This window comes from Mustela lutreola, chromosome 16, assembly GCF_030435805.1.
Source record: "Mustela lutreola isolate mMusLut2 chromosome 16, mMusLut2.pri, whole genome shotgun sequence".
Classification (NCBI taxonomy): Eukaryota; Metazoa; Chordata; class Mammalia; order Carnivora; family Mustelidae; genus Mustela; species Mustela lutreola.
In genome coordinates, this window is record NC_081305.1 from 11,396,683 (window position 1) to 11,420,281 (window position 23,599).

General features: G+C 45.3%; 1 protein-coding gene across 5 annotated transcripts; it reads left to right on the plus strand.

Annotated features, from left to right (window-relative positions):
• Nucleotides 1-22,034, plus strand: TMEM231 (transmembrane protein 231). Of its 5 annotated transcripts, none has more exons than XM_059152621.1 (7): nucleotides 2-281; nucleotides 384-553; nucleotides 13,439-13,567; nucleotides 13,896-14,039; nucleotides 17,226-17,307; nucleotides 19,624-19,729; nucleotides 20,103-20,889. In XM_059152621.1, exons 1-7 carry the CDS (start codon nucleotides 143-145, stop codon nucleotides 20,281-20,283), a joined length of 951 nt encoding a protein of 316 aa, XP_059008604.1. In that variant the 5' UTR covers nucleotides 2-142; the 3' UTR covers nucleotides 20,284-20,889. The 5 variants fall into 5 exon arrangements, 4 of the variants coding, with proteins under 4 accessions (XP_059008602.1, XP_059008604.1, XP_059008603.1 ...); XM_059152620.1 differs by having other exon boundaries at nucleotides 8-281; nucleotides 19,624-19,740; nucleotides 20,114-20,239; XM_059152619.1 differs by lacking the exon at nucleotides 19,624-19,729 and having other exon boundaries at nucleotides 1-281; nucleotides 20,069-20,889.
• Nucleotides 22,035-23,599: the final 1,565 nt, after the last annotated feature.

Here is a 23,599-nt window from a genome sequence, read left to right on the forward strand (position 1 = left end):
CGCCCTTCCTATTGGTTCTTTTCCCGGCTCCGTCGGTTGCCGTGGAGACCAAGGCTATGGCAACCAGGAGAAGCCAAACTTGGTCCTTCCTGTGGGACGGCGTAGGGGTCCCAGGCAAGCGGCCGGAATCCGCGCGGCGTTCATGGCGCTCTACGAGCTCTTCTCTCACCCGGTGGAGCGCGGCTACCGCGCGGGGCTCTGCTCCAAGGCCGCTCTGTTCCTGCTGCTGGCCGCCGCGCTCACGTACATCCCGCCACTGCTGGTGGCCTTCCGGAGCCACGGTGAGCCTGCTCGCGGCCGTGGCGCGCTCAGCTAGCTCCCCAGGGCCTGCTGCGCCCGCGGCCGCCTCCATGACCTCCTCCCCACCGCCCTCTCTACCGCAGGGTTTTGGCTGAAGCGGAGCAGTTACGAGGAGCAGCCGACCGTGCGCTTCCAGCACCAGGTGCTGCTCGTGGCCTTACTGGGACCGGAGTGCGGCGGGTTCCTGGCCTGGAGCACGTTCCCCGCCTTCAACCGGCTGCAGGGGGATCACCTGCGCGTCCCGCTGGTTTCGGTGCGTGGTTCCTGTCCGGGCCTGTAGACCCACCGGGGCTGGGCGGGGGTGGCCGGGGGTGGCGGGGAGAGGATGAACGGCCCCGGCCAAGGGAAGCCCAGGTTGGGTCTTAAGGGTTTGTGAACCCACGGAGGTTGTGTACACAGGCGCGTTGGCCTGAGCATACGTTTAATTTCCCGGGAAGTGACTCTCTCGTTTCATTCGACTTCTCCAAGCAGTCCACAGCGCCAGGAATGTTAGCCACTGCCGTGAGCACGTGTCCTACGGAAGCTGGGGGAGAGCCTGTCTCTGCCCCCCCACCCCGCCATTTCCGTGGGCCTGGCCTGATGGGTGGGTGTTCGCGAAAGTTTCTTTGAGTCACGAAGGTCGAGCGCTTGCTTAGGCATTAACCTAATGTGTGGCTGCAGTTGTGCCTCGCAGCGGGGACCACCGGTAAGGGGATGCATTTTTATGCAGACCTGACACGTGGAAGCCGGGGAGCTGATTGGCTAAGCGACCTACCCAGAATGTGCAGGGGGTCCCTGTTGCGCCTCCCTGGCTTGTAGGACTAGATGCGGGCCCCAGCTTGCAGTTGTCCAGGATGAAAAGGAAGCATTTTCCTGTCTTTAATTTAGTATTTGGTTCAGGATGAGTGAGTACTAACTTTACAGTCATTCCCTTTCTGCTCATTTTCTGAAAACATTTTCCCTTAGAAGTAGGAAAATTCTATTTTTTCTTCTTCCAAAGTTGAATCTCTGCACATCTCAGAGATGATTGGCCTACAAGGCAACTTGTGTAGCTGGGAAAAAAAAAAAAAAAATCAGACTATTTTCCAGCAGCCAAATAAAATGGAAAAAAAAAAAAGCCCACAAAACTTTTTACATCTGATTGATCATATGAATAACTACAAACAAAATATAATTCATATTTTTTCTGATTATAAAAATGCATTCCCATTGTAAAATATTAAGGAGTTACAGGTATACATCATAATGTAAAATTAAAGGCTGACTTTGGAACATGTACATTTGTTAGCCAAACTTACTCTTTTTAAGATCTGCATAAAATTTTCATGATAGGGAAAACCTATTGGATTTAGCCAGTTCTCCGTTGGTGGATATTTGATGGACTTCTACTTTTTCACTATTTAGGATACTGCAGTGAACAAGATTTTGAATCAATCTTAGACCTTTAAACAGCCAATGGTGAGGAATTGGAATGCAAGCTGTTTTTTTGAAATTGTACCTGTAAATAGAAAACCGAGCAAGCAAATAATTATTAAATTCAGAGAAATAAAAAGTAAGGAAAAGGAAGAAAGGAATAGGATTCACGTAGTCATAAGTACATGAACACTGAATATTGATTAACTAACCAAAATGAGAGTTTAACTCAATGGGGGGCGGTGGAGGGAAGAAAACTAAAACTTCATCTTTTCACATGGGAAGTCAGTAGAGGATGCCTGAAACTGAGAAATCCAGAATTGCCAGTGCACAGGTTATTTTTTTTTTTTAAGATTTTATTTATTTATTTGAGAGAGAGACAGTGAGAGAGAGCATGAGCAAGGAGAAGGTCAGAGGGAGAAGCAGACTGCACATGGAGCTGGGAGCCTGATGTGGGACTGGATCCTGGGACTCCAGGATCATGACCTGAGCTGAAAGCAGTCGTCCAACCAACTGAGCCACCCAGGCGCCCCGAGAGAGAAACTCTTAAGCAGGCTCTGTGCTGGAAGAGGCAGTGCTGTTCCCATAACTCTGAGATAATGACCTGAGTGGAAATCAAGAGTCCGACACTCAGCCGACTCCCGGGCCCCCCGGGAACCCCTTGTTAGTCTTACTTTAGGTTAACATTACCTGTTTTTCATAGAAGTTTTTTGTTTTCCTTACATTTGTGTATTCCTCTCCGTCATACTCTCTGCTTACTTAAGTGTAAGAAATAATCGTGAAAACTTAATCATGAAGCATTAGGTTTCATTCATATTTTTCTTTTCATGTGTTCATCCAACACAGCAGATTGACTCTCCAGTTGGATGGCTGGTTAGAGAGGCTCTTATCTCGGTGACCTTGAAAGCACCACCCTTGTTCCCCCTGTTTCTCCTGTGTGTGTGTGTGTGTATTTTTGATCCATGAAAGCAAGACTGCCACTATTCTTATGGTGCCCAGAATTATTAATCCTTATAATACTGAGTAATTTTACACTCTAAAATGCAAAACCAAAGCTCCTTTTTCTTCGTCTTGTTCCCCCTCCATTCTAGGGCAGTGTCTATATAAGTTTGTTTGTTTGGGGTTTTTTTTAAGATTTTTATTTATTTATTTGACAAACAGATCACAAGCAGGCAGAGAGGCAGGCAGAGAGAGGGGGGGAAACAGGCTTCCTGTGGAGCAGAGAGCCTGATGTGGGGCTCGATCCCAGGAACCTGAGATCATGACCTGAGCCTAAGGCAGAAGCTTAACCCACTGAGCCACCCAGGTGCCCTACAAGGTTTTTTTTTTTTTAAGATTTTATTTATTATTTGACAGAGAGAGGCACAGCAAGGGAGGGAACACAGCAGGGGATGTTGAGAGAGGGAGACGCAGGCTTCCCTCTGAGCAGGGAGCCTGATGCAGGCCTGGGTCACAGGACCCTGGGATCATGACCTGAGCTGAAGATACACACGTAACAACTGAGCCACCCAGGCGCCCTGTCTATAAGTATTTTTTAGTAAATGATTTGCTTTCGTCCTAGCTGAGCTCTTGGGTTTGAGAATAGTTTGAAATCATGAGATACAAATAAATGAACTAGAAGATATAGTAGAAGTACAGATCTCAACAGCAGCCCCAAAATATAAACTCATTAGGAATAGGCTTAACATGAAATGTATACTTTAAAAAAAATTTTTTTTATTTTATTTTATTTTTTAAGTGTGGGTTCCTCGGGGGCTCAGTCAATTAAGCATCCACCTCTTGATCTCAGCTCAGGTCTTGATCTCAGGGTTGTGAGTTCAAGCCCAGTATTGGGCTCCAGGCTGGGCAAGAAGCCTACTTTAAGTAAGTAAGTAAGTAAATAAATAAATTTTAAATAAATAAAAGAAATGTGCAAGAACTATGTGAGTAAAACTTTAAATAGATTGATGACTGACACAAAGGAGATTAAAAAATGGTAATATCTGTCATATTTTTAGACCGGAAAATTCAACATCATAAAGATGCCTCTTCTCCCTTGGTTGATCTATAATTGTAATGCATTCTCAGTGAAAACATGACAGTATGCAGGGACAGACAGCCATATGGAAAAAGAAAGAAAAATTCTAGGAAAAAAGAGAAGGGTAAGAGGAGACTAGCTCTCCAAGATATTAAATTATACCTTAAAGCCATAATATATAAAGCAGTGTGACTTGGGGAACTTGTGCAAAAAGTATAGAAAAGGACTCAAATATGATGAGGCTTTATAAATAAAAAGGCTTTTATAAATAAAAGACTAACCATCTAACAGATGAAGGTGGCATTTTAAATCAGTGGTGAAAGATGACTTATGTAATAAAATGATGTAGGGGAGACTGGGAAGCCATCTGGAAAAACTTAAGATGGAGCCAGTGCTCAGATTGTACACCAGAATTCATGTCCAGATAGGTCAAGATTCAATTTAAAATATGGAATAGGGGCCCTTGGGTGGCTCAGTCAGTTAAGCATCTGATTTTGGCCCAAGTCATGATCTCAGGATGGTGGGATCCAGCCCTGCATCAGGCTCCCTGCTCAGAGGGGAGTCTGCTTCTTGCTCTGTCCCTCCCTCTATCTCTTTCATTCAAATAAATAAATACGGGGCGCCTGAGTGGTTCAGTGGGTTAAAGCCTCTGCCTTCGGCTCAGGTCATGGTCTCAGGGTCCTGGGATGGAGCCCCGCATCAGGCTCTCTGCTCAGCAGGGAGCCTGCTTCCTCCTCTCTCTCTGCCTGCCTCTCTGCCTACTTGTGATCTCTGAGTGTCAAATAAATAAAATCTTTTTTAAAAAAATTTTAAAAATAAATAAATAAAGTCTTTTAAAAAATTATTGGCATGGTAAAACCATAAGCTTAATCAAAGCACAAATAGGGGGCGCCTGGGTGGCTCAGTGGCTTAAGCCGCTGCCTTCGGCTCAGGTCATGATCTCAGGGTCCTGGGATCGAGTCCCGCATCAGGCTCTCTGCTCAGTGGGGAGCCTGCTTCCTCCTCTCTCTCTCTGCCTGCCTCTATGCCTACTTGTGATCTCTCTCTGTCAAATAAATAAATAAAAAATCTTTAAAAAAAAAAAAAATCAAAGCACAAATAGAACTAGAAAAAAAGGTTTATCATTTGTATCACTTGTAAAAAGTTCATTTTCCTAACATAAAGTGCCTGTAGCTTTATAAATAAAAGACTAACCATCTAATAGAAAAATGGGCAAAGAATGTAAACAGTTCAAAGAAAAAGAAGCACATGTGACTCTTAGGAAGTCGCAGTTATGATTAGAGAAATGATTTTAATCTATCAAATAGGCAAAAATTGAAGTTTGACCACACTGTGACCAAGATGTCGGGAAACTTGTGAGCATTTGTGTGTATCACTGGTGGGGCTGTATATTGATGCACATCTTTGAAGGAATGTTTATCCATATATTTTTTTAAGATTTTATGTATTTATTTGAAAGAGAGAGGGAGAGAGACCACAGCAGGGGGAATGGCAGGCAGAGGGAGAGGCAGACTTCCCACTGAGCAGAGAGCCCAATGAGGGACTCAATCCCAGGACTCCAAGGTCACCCACTGAGCTGAAGGCAGAAGCTTAACTGACTGAGCCCAATATTTGTCCATATTTGTCAGACTTACAGATGCCTGTGCCTGCTTCCACTTCTAGTAAGGTACTTTGGGGTTTGTGCAAATAGGTGAGATGACATACATAAAAAGTCACATCGTGGGGCGCCTGGGTGGCTCATTGGGTTAAGCCGCTGCCTTCAGCTCAGGTCATGATCTCAGCGTCCTGGGATCAAGCCCTACATCGGGCTCTCTGCTCCACAGGGAGCCTGCTTCCCTTTCTCTCTCTCTCTGCCTGCCTCTCTGCCTACTTGTGATCTCTGTCTGTCAAATAAATAAATAAAATCTTAAAAAAAAAAATAGTCACATCGTGCAGCATTGTAATAAGGTAAATAAACCAATGTAGTAATAGAAGATTCATCAGAGGGGTGCCTGGGTGGCTCCAGTGGGTTAAAGCCTCTGCCTTCGGCTCGGGTCATGATCCCCCACGATCCCTGGGATTGAGCCCCGCCTCGGGTTCTCTGAACAGCAGGGAGCCTGCTTCCCTTCCTCTCTCTGTGCCTGCCTCTCTGCCTCCTTGTGATCCCTGTCTGTCAAATAAATAAATAAAACCTTAAAAAAAAAAAAAGAAGAAGAAGACTCATCAGAGAAATTGTGGTACATTTACGCAGTGGAATGTTGCATAGCTCTTTTTTTTAAATGAAGCAGATCTCTATATATTGATGTGGAATCACCTCCAAAATAAATTGAAAAGTAGAAAAAACAAAAATTGTATATAATATGCTTCCATTCACATAAAAATAATAGAAAACATAACAAAGGATATATGTATGGGTGTGTATGCATATACATACATGAATGCTCTTACTCTCTCTGGAAGGATTCAAAAGACAGCACTGATTTCTCTGGGCAAAGAACTAAGTGGCTGAGGTTAGGATGGGAGAGAAGCTTTTTTTTTTTTACTATATATCCTTCTGTACCTTTTAAATTTTATATCATGAAAATGTGATACACATTCAACATTTTTACATTATAATGACAATTTTTAAAGATTTATTTATTTTAGAGAGAGAAAGCAGGTGAGCAGGGGGAAGGGCAGAGGGAGAGGGAGAATCTCAAGCAGAGCCCCATGCAGGGCTTGATCTTGAGACCCTGAGATCATGACCTGACCCGAAACCAAGAGTGGAACGCTCAACCTACTGTGCCATCCAGATGCCCCATAATGACAATAATTTTTCAAAGGAAATTGAGAAAGGGCACAAGTAAGGCAAAAACAAAGCAAAAAAAAAAAAAAATCCCCAAATTCAAAAGCAGGTAAATATATAAAATGACATGGCAACTTTGGAAAATAGTTTGCAGTTCCTGAAAAAGTAAAACATAGAATTACTAGGTATATGCGTACCCAAGAGAACTGAAGAGTTATGTCTGCACAAAAACTCAGGCACAAATGTTCACAGAAGCAAAAAAATAGGAACAATCCAAATATTCGTCAACAAATGAATGCATAAACGAAATGGGTTCTAGCCATATAATGGAATGTTTGTTACTCAGCCACCAAAAGGAATGGAGTCGTGAAACATTCTACAGCATGGATGAGCCTTCAGAACAGGCTAAGAGAGGATCCAGCCATGAAATAGGACAGCATCTGATGGATTTTATATGGAATGTTCAGAAGAGTCAAATCTGGGGCACCTGGGTGGCTCAGTGGGTTAAAGCCTCTGCCTTTCGCTCAGGTCATGATCCCAGGGTCCTGGGATTGAGCCCCACATCGGGCTCTCTGCTGGGCAGGGAGCCTGCCTCCCTTCCTTTCTGCCTGCCCCTCTGCCTACTTGTGATCTCTGTGTGTCAAATAAATAAAATCTTTAAAAAAAAAAAAAAAAAGTCAAATCTGCAGAGACAGAAACTAGGGGTTCCAGGGGCTTGGGGAATTGACGGTCAGGAGAGACAGGTAATGACTACTAATAGGAAGAGGGTTTCTTTCTTGGATGATGAAGACATTTTGAAATTGCAATTAGGGGGACGCCTGGGTGGCTCAGTTGGTTAAGCAGCTGCCTTCAGCTCAGGTCATGATCCCGGCGTCCTGGGATCAATCGAGTCCTGCATCTGGCTCCTTGCTCGGCGGGGAGCCTGCTCCTCCCTCTGCCTCTGCCTGCCATTCTGTCTGCCTGTGCTCGCTCTCTCCCCCTCTCTCCCTCTGATAAATAAATAAAATCTTTAAAAAAAAAAAAAAAAGAAATTGCAATTAGGTAGGGGTGATAGTTTCACAACTTCATGAATATCCTAAAATCTACCAAACTCTGTATTTTAGGTAATTTTATGGTACATGAATTATGTCTCAGTTTTGTTTTAAAGCAGGTGGGCAATCCCCTGGTGATATACTTATGAGCCATAGTAATAAAAATTACTGTTGATTTACTATGTTTCAGGCATACACTTAGCATTTCATCATTAGATAATATGTTTAAAGTCCTTTACATAGTACTTGGCCCGTGACAATCACTAAGTGTTAACTCTTAATTTTTTTTTTTACATACATTACCTTTTTTTTTTTTTTAAGATTTTATTTATTTGACAGACAGAAACCACAAGCAGGCAGAGAGAGAAGGGAAGCAAGCCCCCCGCTGAGCAGAGAGCCCGATGTGGGTCTCCATCCCAGGACCCTGAGACCATGATCTGAATGAAAGGCAGTTGATTAACCAGCTGAGCCACCCAGGCATCTCTACCTCTTTAATCCTCATAGTAACCATGTGATACAGAGGCTATATCCTTGTTTTACAGGTAAAGAAACTAAGACTCAGAGAAGTGACCTCTTTTGCTTAGTTCTTAACCAAACAGTCAAGACTGCAACACAAGGGTTTGTCATTCTATATCATGTATTCTTTTATTTTAAGATTTTATTTATTCATTTATTTGAGAGAGAGAGAGAGAGAGCATGAGAGGGGAGAAGGTCAGAGGGAGAAGCAGACTCCTGGCCGAGCTGGGAGCCCGATGCTGTGCTCAATCCCGGAATTCCGGGATCACAACCCTAGCTGAAGGCAGTCGCTTAACGTATTGAGCCACCCTTGTGCCCATCTATAGCATATATTCTTAGCCCTTATTGCAACAAAGTACTTCTTTTTCCCCACCAACTCTCAAGGTAAAGCTAGCCTAACCACAGCCTGTCTGAGAAACTGTGCAGAAGATCAGAGAAGCAGTGGTTTTAGGTCAAGTTTTGACCAAATGCTGGGGGATGGTTCTGTGGTTACTAACTTGGGAAAATGCCTCAGAAGCCAGAAATGGCCTTGCTTCTGCTTCGGTCAGCTCACCTTGGACAGCATCTCTAAAGTCCCTGTGCTTTGAACACTTTGTAAATCCAAGTTTCTTGTTGTTGCTATTGTGGTTAAGGACAGAAGGAAAAACCACAGGGTGACCGCTCCTTTCAAGCCTGACTGAGCTCTTTAAGGCATGTGTGGGCCCAGAGACTGTGGGGGCTGAAGGCTATGGGCAGTGCAGGGAGGTGAGTGGAGAGCATTGTTGTATCTGAGATACAGTTTTCACATCTCTGAGATCAGAATGTGTCCTCTCTGTGGTATCTTAAAATTGCCGCTGTGGGACGCCCAGGTGACTCAGATGGTTAAGCATCTGCCTTGGGCTCACGTCATGTTCTCAGGACCCTGGGATCGAGTCCCACATTGGGGTTCCCTGCTCAGCAGCGAATCTGCTTCTCCCTCTCCCTTTGCCTCTCCCCCAAACCCTGCTCATGCGCTCGTGCTCCCTCTCTCTCACTCAAGTAAATAGAATCTTAAAAAATATTGCTGCTGCCAGTAGACAGGCTTGGTTTAATCCTTATTGCCTACACATGTGCAAACATCAGATGTGTCAGCATCAAAACTTGGAGAACTGACATCAACATCTTGAAAGAAAACATTAGAAACAATAATAATATTTTAACCCTGAGAACCAAATGTTGAGCAGGTCAGGGAAGGTTTAAGAGGCACTTAAATATAGGCCAGATCTACATACCTTTTTAAAAGACTGATTGATTGATTTATAGAGTGGGAGCGAGACGAGGGGCAGAAGGGGAGAGAAAATCTCAAGCAGACTCCATACAGAGCATGGAGCCCAGTGTGGGGCTCGATCTCACAACCCTGAGATCATGACCTGAGCCAAAATCAAGAGTTGGATGCTTAACTGACGGAGCCACCCAGGTGCCCCTAAAGCCTGCTTAAGAGCCCAGACCAATGGATTTAGTTCCATTTATGGATTTTTTTTTTAATGTTGTATCTCCAATATGCTCGATGGCACAAAGGACAAAATTACATAGAAAAGGATGGTTATCATTGAGTCACAAAATGATGCAAAAGAATCAGAATGTAAAGAAGTTTTAGGAGTCCCTAGGGCCATTTATTTTCCTTATATTTTTATGTGCATAACTATGATATCTGATATAAGTATGCCTAGAGTCTAAAAGCTTTTAATAATTGTAAAAGAAATGTTCTCAGTAATTAGAAAGCATTGCGTCATAGTTTAACTAGAAGTAGTTTTGCTTTTTTGCTGGTATCTAAAGTAATGGTGCATTTTATAATTGATGGTATCTTAGATTCATTGAAACACAGGCAGCAAGGATTTGATGAGTCTAGGAGCCCTGAAGTGTTGGTCCCTACTTTGTTGGAGACCCAAAGACTGGTGCCAAAGAGTATTTTCAACATTAAAAGAAAAAAAATGAAACACCCATTGATGACAAGTATATGGTAAAACAGACACTGGTATAAACTAAGACGTTAACCTTGAGGCACCTGGCTGGCTCAGTATAGCATGGAACTTTTTTTCTTTTTTTTTTTTTTTAACTACTGATTTTTATTATTTTGAGATAGAGAAAGTGAGAGCTAGAGCAGGAGCCAGGAGCCAGAGGGCAAGGGAGAAGCAGACTCTCTGCTGAGCAGAGAGCCCAGTGTGGGGCTCGATCCCAGACCCTGGAATCAGGACCTTACCTGAAGGCAGACACTAACCAGGTGAGCCACCCAGGCACCCCAGATTTACAGTGACTGTTAAGTTGGTGTTAGGGTTAGTGAGTCTTATGCCTGCCCCAAGCCACCCTCCTGGGTGCCGCTTTGTGATGGTCATGCTGTTGCTGAAAACCACATTCTCCTTTGCTCACTGGCTCTCTGTGAGGTTCTTCCTGTAGGAGGCATGATGAGCCTTCTGGCAGTGGGAGAAAGACTCTAACCAGAGTGAAGAACCATGGGGGGGGGGGGTGCAAACAGGAAGGAGCAACCTTACTGTTCCCTCTAGTGGGTTCTTTTTCCAGGCTTCTGAGGTCTGGCCCAGCTCCTTGAGATAACACCAGCCTCTTCCCTTTCTTCTCCAGCTTTAGGCACAGAGCTCCCATGGCACAAATGCCTTATAAAAATTAGGTGCTGATATAATTGATGAATTCCCTTCGCCAAACATACCCACTGGGTTTTAGATACTAAACTTGAAGTTGTGTTAAAGAAGTATTAGCTCTCGGAGTGCCTCCCTTTGTAACTTGCACATGCGTTAAGCCTGATTTGAACTAAATGGAATCAAAAGGTGGATTTCATCCTTGGTCCGAGCACTGGCATAGGAATGTGGCGCACCTCGCCAGCCCTGTGGGGATGAGAGCGGGACCTTGTAATGGGCATTTGTGGGGATGCAGCATTAGCATCGTCCCTCCCCCCAGGACTACCTGGGCCCTGGCTTCCACCTCCCTCCTCCTCACTGCCCGCACTGCTCCGGTAAGCGCTGACCCACTTCGCAGAGCAGGTGGACGTTGTCAGCGGGGATCACCCTGCCTCTAGATGTTTCTGTTCCTCTTCACCTCACTTCTTTCCGGCTACCCACAGTCAGATCTTCCTGAGTATTTCCTGAAAAAAATGGCTGTGAGATCCTCCCTTTCCTTTAATTGAAGTCTGCCTCGTTTCCCTTTGTGGCATTTATCACATTTATTTGTTTATGGATTTATTTTCTGCCTCCCTGGCTGGGAATGTAAACCCCATTAGGGTACAGAGTTTATGTACTTCGTTTGCCACTGTATTTCAAGCCCTTGACAGTGCCTGGCACATAGTAGGCCCCTAAAAAATACTTGACAGACTAATAAGTGAACTTAACAAGCAGACACTAATTATGCTGCTGTGGTAGATCCCTGTCCCGTGTGAATGTGGAGTGAATATGTTGCATAAACACCACACTGACTTGCTTTCAAACTTTGATGCTGGCTTTTTGCAAAAAGATTTATCTTACCCACAATTTTCTCCTTGAGCGTTTTTTAAGTCTGGACATTTTAGTTCTAGAAAGAGGACCCAATTTGGAGTCACAGACATGGTTTCAAATCTTTACCATTACTAGCCACACCCAAAAAAATCCCTCAATCTCCCTGAACCTCAATTTTCTCATCTGTACAGTGAGTATAATCTTTGCTTCGCTTACGTCAGGATTTATTGTAAAGATCAAATGAACAAATGTATTTCTCTCCCTCCCACACTGTGTTGAGGTCTGATTCTTCTGTCAATCCCCACCCCCGGCCCCGCACCCTCTATGCTGTCTTGCAAGTTGAGACATTTGATCTTTGTCTTCCTGTCCAGCCCTAAAGATCCAGAAGGTATGGGTCCACTACAGAGAGTGAATCTGACTTTGTCTTACAAGTGTTTCCAACTGAAGAAAATTCACAGGAAGACAAGGCAGCCTCTTTTCTGTCCTACTCATAATTGCTAATACATAATTGCCTCAGTAACTTGACCGTCAACCCTGGTAACAATATCCCTCCCCTACACCTGTGAAGCTGATGGAACAGGACAGAGAAAACAGAATCCAACAGAAGAAAAAGGGTACATTTCTCTAGAACAAGGCCTAGGATAAGGACATTATTGTCTGAAGGAAGGACATGATTGAAAGGTCCTGAAAACTGAGCTCCATCTTAATCAACCACCCTTAGGAGCCTGAAAAAGAACAAAGAATCTCTTCCTTGCATCATAATAACAGTGGAAAGCAAAACGAATCTGTTCCTGGAGCATGCCATTGGGAATGTTGATCTGCCAGAGCAGAATCCTTCTGGGAACCTACAGCGGGAAAGGATCAGTTGTAGCAACAAGATCCAGGGCTGTCCCAAAGAATCATGTCCCCAGTGATCACATTTCAGTGCCATCTTCCTGATGGTCAGACTATGGGTGGTGAGACTAGATTCTGGTGTTTTCTATGGGCTGTCCTTTGTCTCTTTCCCTCCTTAGATCTCAGTTTTCCTTCCTTTTGTATCCATAATTTATAAACTGTCTGTAGTTTTAATGACTTGCTGATTTGATTTAGCTTCCTTTTTCACTGTATCGATTGGTACTAAAAGTTGCACAAGGCTTTCAAGCCCCGACATCAGTGATGAGGAGTTCCACTATCGATAGTCTGAAGCAAAGACACTTGTGGCCGAAGAAAGTATAGATAGAGTTTGGTGTTTTTCTCCTGAGTCTGTTTGGGGAATGAATGCATGATGATTAGAATCTGTTTCTTTTCTATTTTAAAAAAAAAAAAAAAAATGGACTCCTGGAGAAGTAGAAGTCAGTACTAATGTGCTATTTAAATATTCCGTACAAACTCAGATGTTTCTTTTTCTTTCTTTCTTTTTTTTTTTTTAAAGATTTTATTTATTTATTTGACAGAGAGAAATCACAAGTAGTCGGAGAGGCAGGCAGAGAGAGAGAGGAGGAAGCAGGCTCCCCGCTGAGCAGAGAGCCCAATGCGGGACTCGATCCCAGGACCCTGAGATCATGACCCCAGCCGAAGGCAGCGGCTTAACCCACTGAGCCACCCAGGTGCCCCTCAGATGTGTTTCTAAAGAAGAAAATAAAACACCAGCAACAAAACAAAAAAGATTCAAGGAAAAAAACTAAAAAAAAAAAAAAAATGCCATCCAGACATCCAGATGTTGTTCTTGCCACTTCAAGTTCCTGTTCAGTGTGGCGCTTAAACATTTGAGAAGCAGGAGTGTGAAGCCCGGGGCCAGCACCTCGGGTCTCCTTCCCTGCTCTTGATCTCCTTATACCTATTTATTCTTCCTGTTTACTTCCGGCGAGGGAGCTAACTCCCGTGTGTAGCAGAACAGTGGGTCCCTCTGTTAAGGCAGGCATCCGGATTCTTCCCGGACTTACTCAGGACCAGGGCCACTGGCTGTCTTTGGGTTTCCTAGACTCGAGAAGAAGACAGGAACCAGGATGGGAAAATGGACATGTTACATTTTAAGCTGGAGCTTCCCCTGCAGTCCACGGAGCAGGTTCTCGGTGTGCAGCTCATCCTGACTTTCTCCTACCAGTTGCACGTGAGTCCATTCCTCCGGGAAGCCCATCCCTGCCCTTTTGTGCCTTCATAGAACTGAGCCCTCTGTCTGATTTCTAGGCCTCTGTCTGCTGCCGAAGGCTCTCTTCCGAAGTGTTGTGCGGGATTTAATTGAGGCAAATCGCACGTTTCTCATGGGGGCCGTGCTGGTGTGTGTGGGCTATCCACAGCTCGCAGGGTTCTGGGCGGATAGCTTCCCGCATGGCCAAGCAGGTGGTGGAGGGGCTGGGACGCTGCCACCCCAGACTGGGATGCCCAGGGCCCAGAACCTTCCGATCCCCCAAAACTGTCTCTCCCTCTGATGATTTCAGAGGATGTCCACGTTCGTGATGCAGAGCATGGTGTTTCTGCAGTCCTCCTTCGCGGTTCCAGGCTCGCAGCTGTATGTGCACGGGGACCTGAGGCTGCAGCAGAAGCAGCCCCTAAGCTGCGGCGGCCTGGACGTGAGATACAACGTAAGGAAGCTCCGCGCTGTGGTCGCTTTGGTTTCTCTGTGTTACTGCTTATCAGGTTCTTTAAAGAGGGAGGCGTGAAAGTGGGAAATAGCACTTCTCTGGGGGTGACCCAGAAGAGGATTTCTGCAGAGTTCTTTCCTTGAGTTCTTTCAAAATACAAGGCCAGATACACTGGTATTTGCATCTAAAAAGAGACCAGAAACATGCCTTTAAGAACCGGAGTATTTTTTTTTTTTAAAGATTTTATTTATTTATTTGTCAGGGATAGAGGGCCAGATACACTGGTATTTGCATCTAAAAAGAGACCAGAAACATGCCTTTAAGAACTGGAGTATTTTTTTTTTTTAAAGATTTTATTTATTTATTTGTCAGGGATAGAGGGAGAGAGAGCAAGCGAGCACAGGCAGACAGAGAGGCAGGCAGAGGCAGAGGGAGAAGCAGGCTCCCTGCCGAGCAAGGAGCCCGATGTGGGACTTGATCCCAGGACGCTGGGATCATGACCTGAGCCGAAGGCAGCCACTCAACCACCTGAGCCACCCAGGCGTCCCTAAGAACTGAAGTATTTTTGCTTTGCAGGTGCGCATGTGCGCACACGTGGCTTATGCCAAGTGGCCTTTCCCAGTTCATGTAAAACACTGGGGAAGTCACAACTAACCGCTGTTTGCTAAGCGGCAGCCGCCTCCGGGGATCCTGCTTCTGTCCTTTCCCAGCTGTCCAGCCGCTTGTCCTGTCATGGTCCCCCGGGGCTCCTTTCCAGCCAAACCGGCCCTTTCACTGTTCCTCAGTCCCACGGAGCAGCTCCTGTCCCCCAGTTTTTCCTCCTGCCACATATCCACGTAGCTTGCTCTCCCACTCCATTCGGGTCCCTGTCCAAATATGCCCGAGCTCAGTCCTTCTCGGACTTCTCTTTCTAAAGACCTTTCTCCTCCCTGCCCGTCACCCCTCACCTTGACTGATTTTCCTTAGTCCACCGGAAATAGTAAAGATCGGGTTTTGGTGTGTTCGCCTCCTGTCTCCCCAGCGCTAAAAGCACAGACATCTTCTCCACTGTCACCCCGGAGCCTAAAACAGGGCCTGGCACATTGGAAGCACTCAGATTTGTTCAAAGAATGAACTCTCGTTTTTACACATCAGGAAACTGAGGCAGACAGCGCTTAATTAATTTTCCCAAAGTCCTGCCACTTGAAAGTAACAGAGCCATAAATTGTCCAGGACTGGATCTTACACATATGGTCACTCATTACTGATCTTTCTTTTATCACAAGGGAGCCTGTGCAAGTTGGGCCAGGCTACTTTTGAAAATGAAAGAGTGATCTTATCAGTTACTACAGGCATGAACCAGGACTGCTCCAGATAAACGGATTTATGGTCTGTCTACCTATAGTCAATGTAAAGGGGTTTTTTTAAAGATTCTATTTATTTGAGAGTGAGTGAGCAAGAGCACAAGCAGGGGGAGTGGCAGGCAGAGGGAGAAGCAAACTTCCCAATAAGCAAGGAGCTTGACCTTGATCCTAGGACATCCAGATCAACACCTGAGCCAAAGGCAGATGCTTAACTGACTGAGCCACCCAGGCTCCCCTCAATATAGGTTTACATAAAAAGGAGGGGGACTATAAGATAAAAACTTTTTTTTAAAAGATTTTATTTATTTATTTGACAGAGAAACAGAGATAGCGCAAGAGAGAGAGAGAGAGAGAGCGCGAGCACAAGCGGGGAGTGGCAGGCAGAGGGAGAGGGCTCTGCTGAACAAGGGGCCCGATCCCAGTACCCTGGGATCATGACCTGAGCTGAAGATAGACACTCAACCAACCGAGCCCCCCAGGTGCCCCAGATAAAAACTTTTTATTTGAAGATTTAGATATTGATTATATCAACATGAATGTAATATTACAAGGCAGGAGATAGTTTACTTCTTCAAAGGATTATATGCTTATTATTTGCCCTTTATCCTATTTTCATCTCTATATTTAAAAAAGAGAAATTACAGGGGTGCCTGTGTGGCTCAGCCAGTTAAGCATCTGCCTTCGGCTCAGGTCATGATCCCAGAGTCCTGGGATCAAGCCCTAAATCAGGGTCCCTGCTCACTGGGGAGTCTTCTCCCAAAATCTTTTTATTTTTTTTTTTAAGATTTTATTTATTTACTTGACAGACAGAGATCACAAGTAGGCAGAGAGGCAGGCAGAGAGAGAGAGAGAGAGGAGGAAGCAGGCTCCCCGCAGAGCAGAGAGCCCGATGTGGGGTTTGATCCCAGGACCCTGGGATCATGATGTGAGCTGAAGACAAAGGCTTTAACCCACTGAGCCACCCAGGCGCCCCTTCTCTCAAAATCTTTAAAAAAGAGAGAGAGAGATAAATTACGGAGTGTCCAAGGAAGAGCAAGAAAGACAACAGAGATGAAAATACGGACTCCTTAAAAAATTAAAAGAATTATTGCTCCCCTTGGAATGGGGCGGCGGGGTGTTTTATAAGTAACTAAAGCCCGTTAAAGGTGGATATTGACCCCTTTTCCATCCCTGTAAAACGGAAGACTCGGGGGCACCTTGGTGGCATAATTGATCAAGCATCCAACTCTTTTTTTTTTTTTTTTTTTTTAAAGATTTTGTTTATTTATTTGACAGAGAGAAATCACAAGTACACTGAGAGGCAGGCAGAGAGAGAGAGAGAAGGAAGCAGGCTCCCTGCTGAGCAGAGAGCCCGATGCGGGACTCGATCCCAGGACCCTGAGATCATGACCTGAGCCGAAGGCAGCGGCTTAACCCACTGTGCCACCCAGGCGCCCCAAGCATCCAACTCTTGATTTTGGCTCAGGTCATGAGATTGAGCCCTTTGGTGGACTCTGCACTCAGCTAATCGTCCACTTGACTTTCTATCTTCCTCTCCCTCTGCCCCTCCCACTCATGCTGCCTCTTTCTCTCTCGCTCTCTATTGCTGGAAAGTAAACAATCTTTTTAAAAGGGTCCGGGAGACTGAATGTAGATGACTTAAATTGTTGCAAGGCGGGCTGGGGGGAGGGGGGACAGGGGTGATCACCTGTTATCCATCCTTGAATAAAGGACTCCTGATGCTAGAGTAGGTCACCAAACCCAAGAGGGTGGTCTGTGAGATGAGCCTGGGGGGGAGGGAGGGTAGAAAGACGAGTGGAGAAGTGGCTGGAGGCTTACCCCATATCCTCCTGCCATTTCCCAGGTGTCCGTAATCAATGGGACCAGCCCTTTTGCCTATGACTACGATCTCACCCACATTGTTGCTGCTTACCAGGAAAGGAATGGTGAGTCATAAGTACAGTTTGTTCAGCCGCTTCTCAAGGACCTTTCAGGTTAGGGGGAACATCGGACAAAAACAGAATTGGAGCCCTTGGGACACCTTAGGTGGCTCAGTTGGTTAAGCATCTGCCTTGGGCTCAGGTCATGATCCCAGGCTCCTGGGATCAAGTCCCCTATGGGGCTCCCTACTCAATGGGGAGCCTGCCTCTCCCCCTGCTTATGCTCTCTCTCTGACAAAAAAATAAATTCTTAAAAAAGAAAAATAGAGTTGGAGCCCTTCTCATGATGAAAATGTCAGTACCAGTGAACACTCAGTGACGGGAGGGAACAGGCTGCCCCTACTTGTCTTTTTCCTTCTGGTCTGAAGACCCATATCATACCCCCGCACCTTACCACTAGTCTCATGGTGCAGCAGGTGACTGCTGATTTATGTCCCGTATTTATTTATTAAGTGCCACATTTATCCCACCACTGGCTTGATAGATTTCCTTTTTAATGTAAACGCCTAATTGAGTCGGCCCCACTACCACACACAAAGACAAATTGCTATCCTTGGTTTTCAGATAGAACTAAAGAAAGTGACTTACCTGACATGAGCAGTGGAGGTAGAACAGAGGGCCCAAGGTTCTAGCTGGAGGGCAGAGCGTGTCCATTCCTTACAGAGAAAAGACTGTCAGGCCAGCCGAGTGTACTTGACTCAGCACATTTGGCGGGTTGGTGGTCCGAGGTTTTCTTTTTTTTTTTTTTTTTAAAGATTTTATTTATCAGAGAGAGAGGGAGAGAGCGAGCACAGGCAGACAGAATGGCAGACAGAGGCAGAGGGAGAAGCAGGCTCCCTGCTGAGCAAGGAGCCCGATGTGGGACTAGATCCCAGGACGCTGGGATCATGACCTGAGCCGAAGGCAGCTGCTTAACCAACTGAGCCACCCAGGCGTCCCCGAGGTTTTCTCTAAAGGCATCTGAAGGGTTCCTTGGCAGACAGACATCAGGGATGCTATACACACATCCTTAGCAAATAGGGGGACTGCAGTTCCAGTAGTCCTGATTTTTGAGTAACGCATGGTGGCATTATTCCAAGGCTAAAGTTATTTTAAGACAAAAACACTCATCTACAACTTTGCTTTCTGTAGTCCTTTCAGTCCTTGTCCACAGCAGATTTTTCTATATTCAGCTCTTATCATAGTTTAGAAATATTTTAGGATCCAATTTTTTTGTCCTTTTTTATTTTATTTATTTATTTATTTATTAGAGAGAGAGGGAAAGTGATCACAAGCATGGGGAGCAGCAGACAGAGAGAAGCAGGCCTCCTAGTGAGCAGAGAGCCCAACAGGACATGGGACTCAATCCCAGGACCTGAGATCATGACCTGAGCTGAAGGCAGATACTTAACTGACTGAGCCACCCAGGCACCCCTGTAATCTGAAATATAAATATTTCCCACCCTGCTACAAAGTTTTAATTGGTTATTTTTAGTGGTAGCATAGTATTCCTTTACTTCATCATTCAACAACTATAGAACCTGTAGACCATTCCAATTTTTTTTTTTTTTTTAAGATTTGTCTATTTATCAGAGAGAGAGAGGGAGAGAGAGCATGTGAGTGGAGAGGCAGAGGAATAGAATCCTGAAGCAGACTCCCTGCTGAACGCAGTCTACACTTGGCTCAGTCCCGTGACCCTGAGATCATGATCCAAGCCGATACTAAGGGTCAGTGCTTAATACGTAACCAACTGAGCCACCCAGGCACCCTGACAGTTCCAAGTTTTTAATATAATTTTTCGTTTTTTTAAATAGGCTCTATGCCCAGAGTAGAGCCCAATGCGCAGGGCCTGAACTTAACAACCCCGAGATCAAGACCTGAGCTGAGATCAAGAGTCAGACATAACCGACTGAGCCACTCAGGCACCCCTTTAACATAAATATTTTGACGATTATTTTATTTTTTTATTTTTTTAAGATTGTATTTATTTATTTAACAGACAGAGATCACAAGTAGGCAGAGAGGCAGGCAGAGAGAGGGGGAAGCAGGTTCCCCACTGAGCAGAGAGCCCAACTCGGGGCTCGATCCCAGGACCCTGGGATCACTACCTGAGCTGAAGGCAGAGGCTTTAACCCACTGATCCACCCAGGCACCCCAAGTGTAAATATTTTGACGAGTATTTTAATGAATAATTTGTGAACAACTTTGCACATTCAGTTCTCTTTTCTTTGGGGTCATTCCTTTGGAACAAGTTCTGGTGTGCAGAATTTGCCTGAGAGGTTAAAGAATACTTTTCTAGCCCTCATTACTTTATTCATGGATTAACTCTGGGTTGCATTACAGTAACCACGGTCCTCACGGGCCCCCACCCCATCTGGCTGGTGGGAAGGGCTGCCGAAGCTCCATTCGTGATTAACGCTGTCATCCAATACCCGGTGGAAGTCATTTCATATCCTTTCTGTTAAAGAGCCACAGTAGCTCAGTTTCAAAAAAGGGAGGGTTCCTCCGTCATCCCAAGAAGGAACAGATGCAGGAGGCCTTCGACTGGGAATGGCTACAGTTCGTGGCCCCACTCAAATAACTCTGTCTCCTATTCATACAGGGGAAAACAAAACAAAACAAAACTCATTTCCTCTTCGTATTTCTTTCTGGGGAAGTCTTCCAAGTCAAAACCATCCATATTTATGCCTTAATAATCTTTAATCATATTCCCTTTTATCTTAAGAGTATTTGAAACATTTTTGCCATTTCCCGTCTAAACTAAACCTTTGGTTTAACTTCCATTTAGAAAACACCATCTGTGACTCCTTAACTGTCTATACATATCTACCAGGATTCTGGGAAATAATCAAGTTTGCCTGGGTCCAGTATGTCAGTATCCTGCTTATCTTCCTCTGGGTGTTTGAAAGAATCAAAAGATTTGTGTTTCAAAATCAAGTGGTGACCACAATCCCTGTCACAGGGATGCCCCAGGGAGAAGTATATAAGGAGCACTTGTCATAGGAAGACCATTTCTGAGAACTCAGCAGGATCCTGGCTACCTCATTGTGGTCTTCTGAGAACTGCCATCTTAAGAAGCTTTTGCAAAGAGCCTGTGGACACGTGCGGTGTGTGTGCTTTTCCTGTCAAAGACAAAGGACAGCCCTTTCTCATTTCTCTCTACACAAATCCATATCTTCTAAGCACCTGGCACGTAAGCACCCCTCATCAGGGACTAGTTTGTGGAACCATCCAAGGGTTCCCAAAGGCTATAATTTGCTTGTTTTTTTTTTTTTTTTTTTTTTTTTTTTTTTTTTTTTTTTTTTTTTTTGCCTTAGGCTTGAATTTCAGGAGAAAACTACAATCAGTTCAGAGCTCTTGGAAAGAGTCCCATCTCTGGTCAAGCAAAGACTTTTCCTCTTTTGAACCGAGAAGCGTGCTATACATTTCTTCCCACTATTGTAAACCACTTCTTACTCTTTTCAGGGCTCTCTTGTGAGAGAGATGCAAATCGGCCGCACTTTCCACTCCTGCGCCTCTAAGTTTCCCTTCAGAACTTCGGTTTCCAGCGCTGAGAGACGGTCAAGGGGAGACCTGGAGCGAGAAGGGAGGGCTCGGGAGCACGTGCGCGCACACATGCGCGGGTGGGCGACCCCAGAACACGAGGACGGTCCACCTGCCCTCGGCCTAACACACAGTCGTCTGTCATCGGCTCAGCTGCGGGGCCCTTTATCCCTGCCCTGCCGGGGCTGGCTTGTTGCCCTGCCTTTCGCCCTGTCTGTGCCCCCTGGAACAGCAGGCTTCAGCCAGAGCGCTGTTTAGGCCACAACCCCCGCAGCAACAGCGGAGGAAGTAAGGATGAGAACCACAGTCGCCTTCTCTCTGGCCCTCCTCCAACAGCCTGGACACTTGCCACTCTTCGTCCTGGACAGCCCTCCCCCTTCTTGAAGAGGACGTGGGTGACAGAGGAGCTGTTGTTGGTATTGGCTCCCACTGCCAACGGCCACAGAGCTCCTTTGGACGGCCAGCGGGAAGCCCGGCTACTCGAATTTCCCTTGATGAAGGAACCTGGTGCCGATGCGGGTGAGCGGCTTTGCGGGGGACGCACGAGGTGCGATGAGGGGATGAAGGGAGTGTTCGCCCAGGCAGCCCACTCTGGCCTGGCCAGTTGCAGAGTGTCAGGCAGGCCAGCAGGCTCATCCTCTTGCTCTGGTGGGTGTCTGCAGGCTGAGACCACTGAAATGGGCCCCTGTTGCCCGAGGAAGACTGCTGCTCCGTTCTTGGCCTGCAGAGACAAGCTGCCCGCAAAGCACAAATGGATCTGCTTTATGATCCCAAGATATTGGCACTGGAGACATGCCCGTTCTGACCCATGCATTATGCCGACGCTGGAACACTCTCCTCACCGTATGCCTCAGTTTACCTTGGAGGTTCAGTTCTCATTTCCAAAGCACCTTGTCTTTCAGGCTGACCAAAATAAGAAATATTTTGAAGAATTCAAGCACAAAAATAGCTTACCACTGGTCCCTCTGCCTTTTCTTTTAACATCTAGGGCTGTTGATAATACCTAAAGATTTTCTCTTGAGATATAATGGAAAAAAAAAAAAAAAAAGCCAAAACCGGTTTTTGGTTTGAATCACAAGAAGGTAACGAGATGTGGAAAGACAGCTAAAGATGTAAATAAACACTGCGTTTTGTTAAATTATTTTAATGCAGAATTTGTATAAAGAACCATGATGTTTTGTACCTTTCTAATTAAAATATTCAAAACTGAAGGCTGTGTGTGTCTTTTTCAAGGAGAAGAGTTTGGAAAGGGGGTGGGGAGGGGAGAGGTTGTGCACACTTCTCCAAGTTACTCACCGGCCGCCTTGCCTTGCCAGGGCTCTGCCCAAAGACCTTGGAGCTTTTGTTGGCTCTTTGGCAGAGTCTCCTGGTCCAGTCCCAAGTACATGTGAGTTTTCGGTGGAATCCACATGGCATGTGGAAACCACAGGCTGGAAAATTACAACTGTGTCTGGTGAATATCAAATTATTTACAGATCAGATGTTGGTAGCTTCAAAACCTGAATGATACAGTGTAGTGGCAAGAGAGAAAAAAGTGAGAAATACACAGGATTTTATCAACTGAGCTGTAACTCATAGCTAAGTCAGGGTTTGAGACAATTATGCAATATTTGGGATGGGGAAGATCTCTAATCTTGCAAAATGATTATCCAGTTTCTGTGTGAATAACGTAGGGCCCCTAAGACCCTGCTTAGGTCCCATCAGCTAAAAAGCAATTCTTGGTCTTACTCCTTTCTCCTCATATTCATGTTTTTAAAAAATTTTTAAGGATTTTTTATTTATTCATTGAGAGAGAGCACAGGGGCAGGAGAGGTTCAGAGGAAGAGGGAGAAGTAGACTCCCCACTGAGCAGGGACTACCCCCCCCCCCCGCTCCCCAAAGGCTCTACCCCAGGACCCCAGGATCATGACCTGAGCCTAAAGCAGATGCTCAATTGACTGAGCTACCCAGGTACCCCATCATGTTCATGCTCTTTAAGATGTTTTGTTTCTGGGGTGCCAGGGTAGCTCAGTAGTTAAGCATCTGCCTTCTGCTCAAGTCACAATCTCAGGGTCCTGGGATCAAGACCTGCATGGGGCTCCCTGCTCAGCAGGAAGCCTGCTTCTCCCTCTCCAACTCCCCTTGCTTGTGTTTCCTCTTCTGCTGTGTCTCTCTGTCAAATAAAATCTTTAAAAAAAAAAAAAAAAAAGATGTCTTATTTCTTTCTGACCAGATTCTAAATGCCAATTAGACCAATTCTAAATCCCTGTTGGGGAAAATATATAATTATAGTAACCTAAAGGAAATAAGATGTCCTTAGATGTCCTATTGGCATTCTGGTACATGTCTTTTCAATCTTTGGTACTGTTTCTAATTTTTCTCTATCATAAACAACACTTACATGAACTCTGAGTATAAATCCTTATTGCCAGTTATTTCCTTAAGATGGATCCTAGGGGGCACCTGGGTGGCTCAGTCAGTTAAGCATCTGATTCTTGATCTCAGCTCAGGTCTTGATCTCAGGGTGCTAAGTTCAAGACCCCTGTTGGGCCCCATGCTGGGCGTGGAGCCTACTTTAAAAAAAAAAGAGAGAGAGAGAGAAATCCTAGAAAGGAATTGCTAATTCAAAAAGCTTATGGCTGTTCTTAAGGATTTAAATTCATCTTGCCAAACCACATCCTGGAAAGAATGCACTGATTTATACTCCCAGCAGCAGGGACTTCTCTTAGATCTCACCACAGATTACAAGAGGTCAGAATTCTCTTTTTCAGATTCCTGCACTCTGTTGTTATCTGGG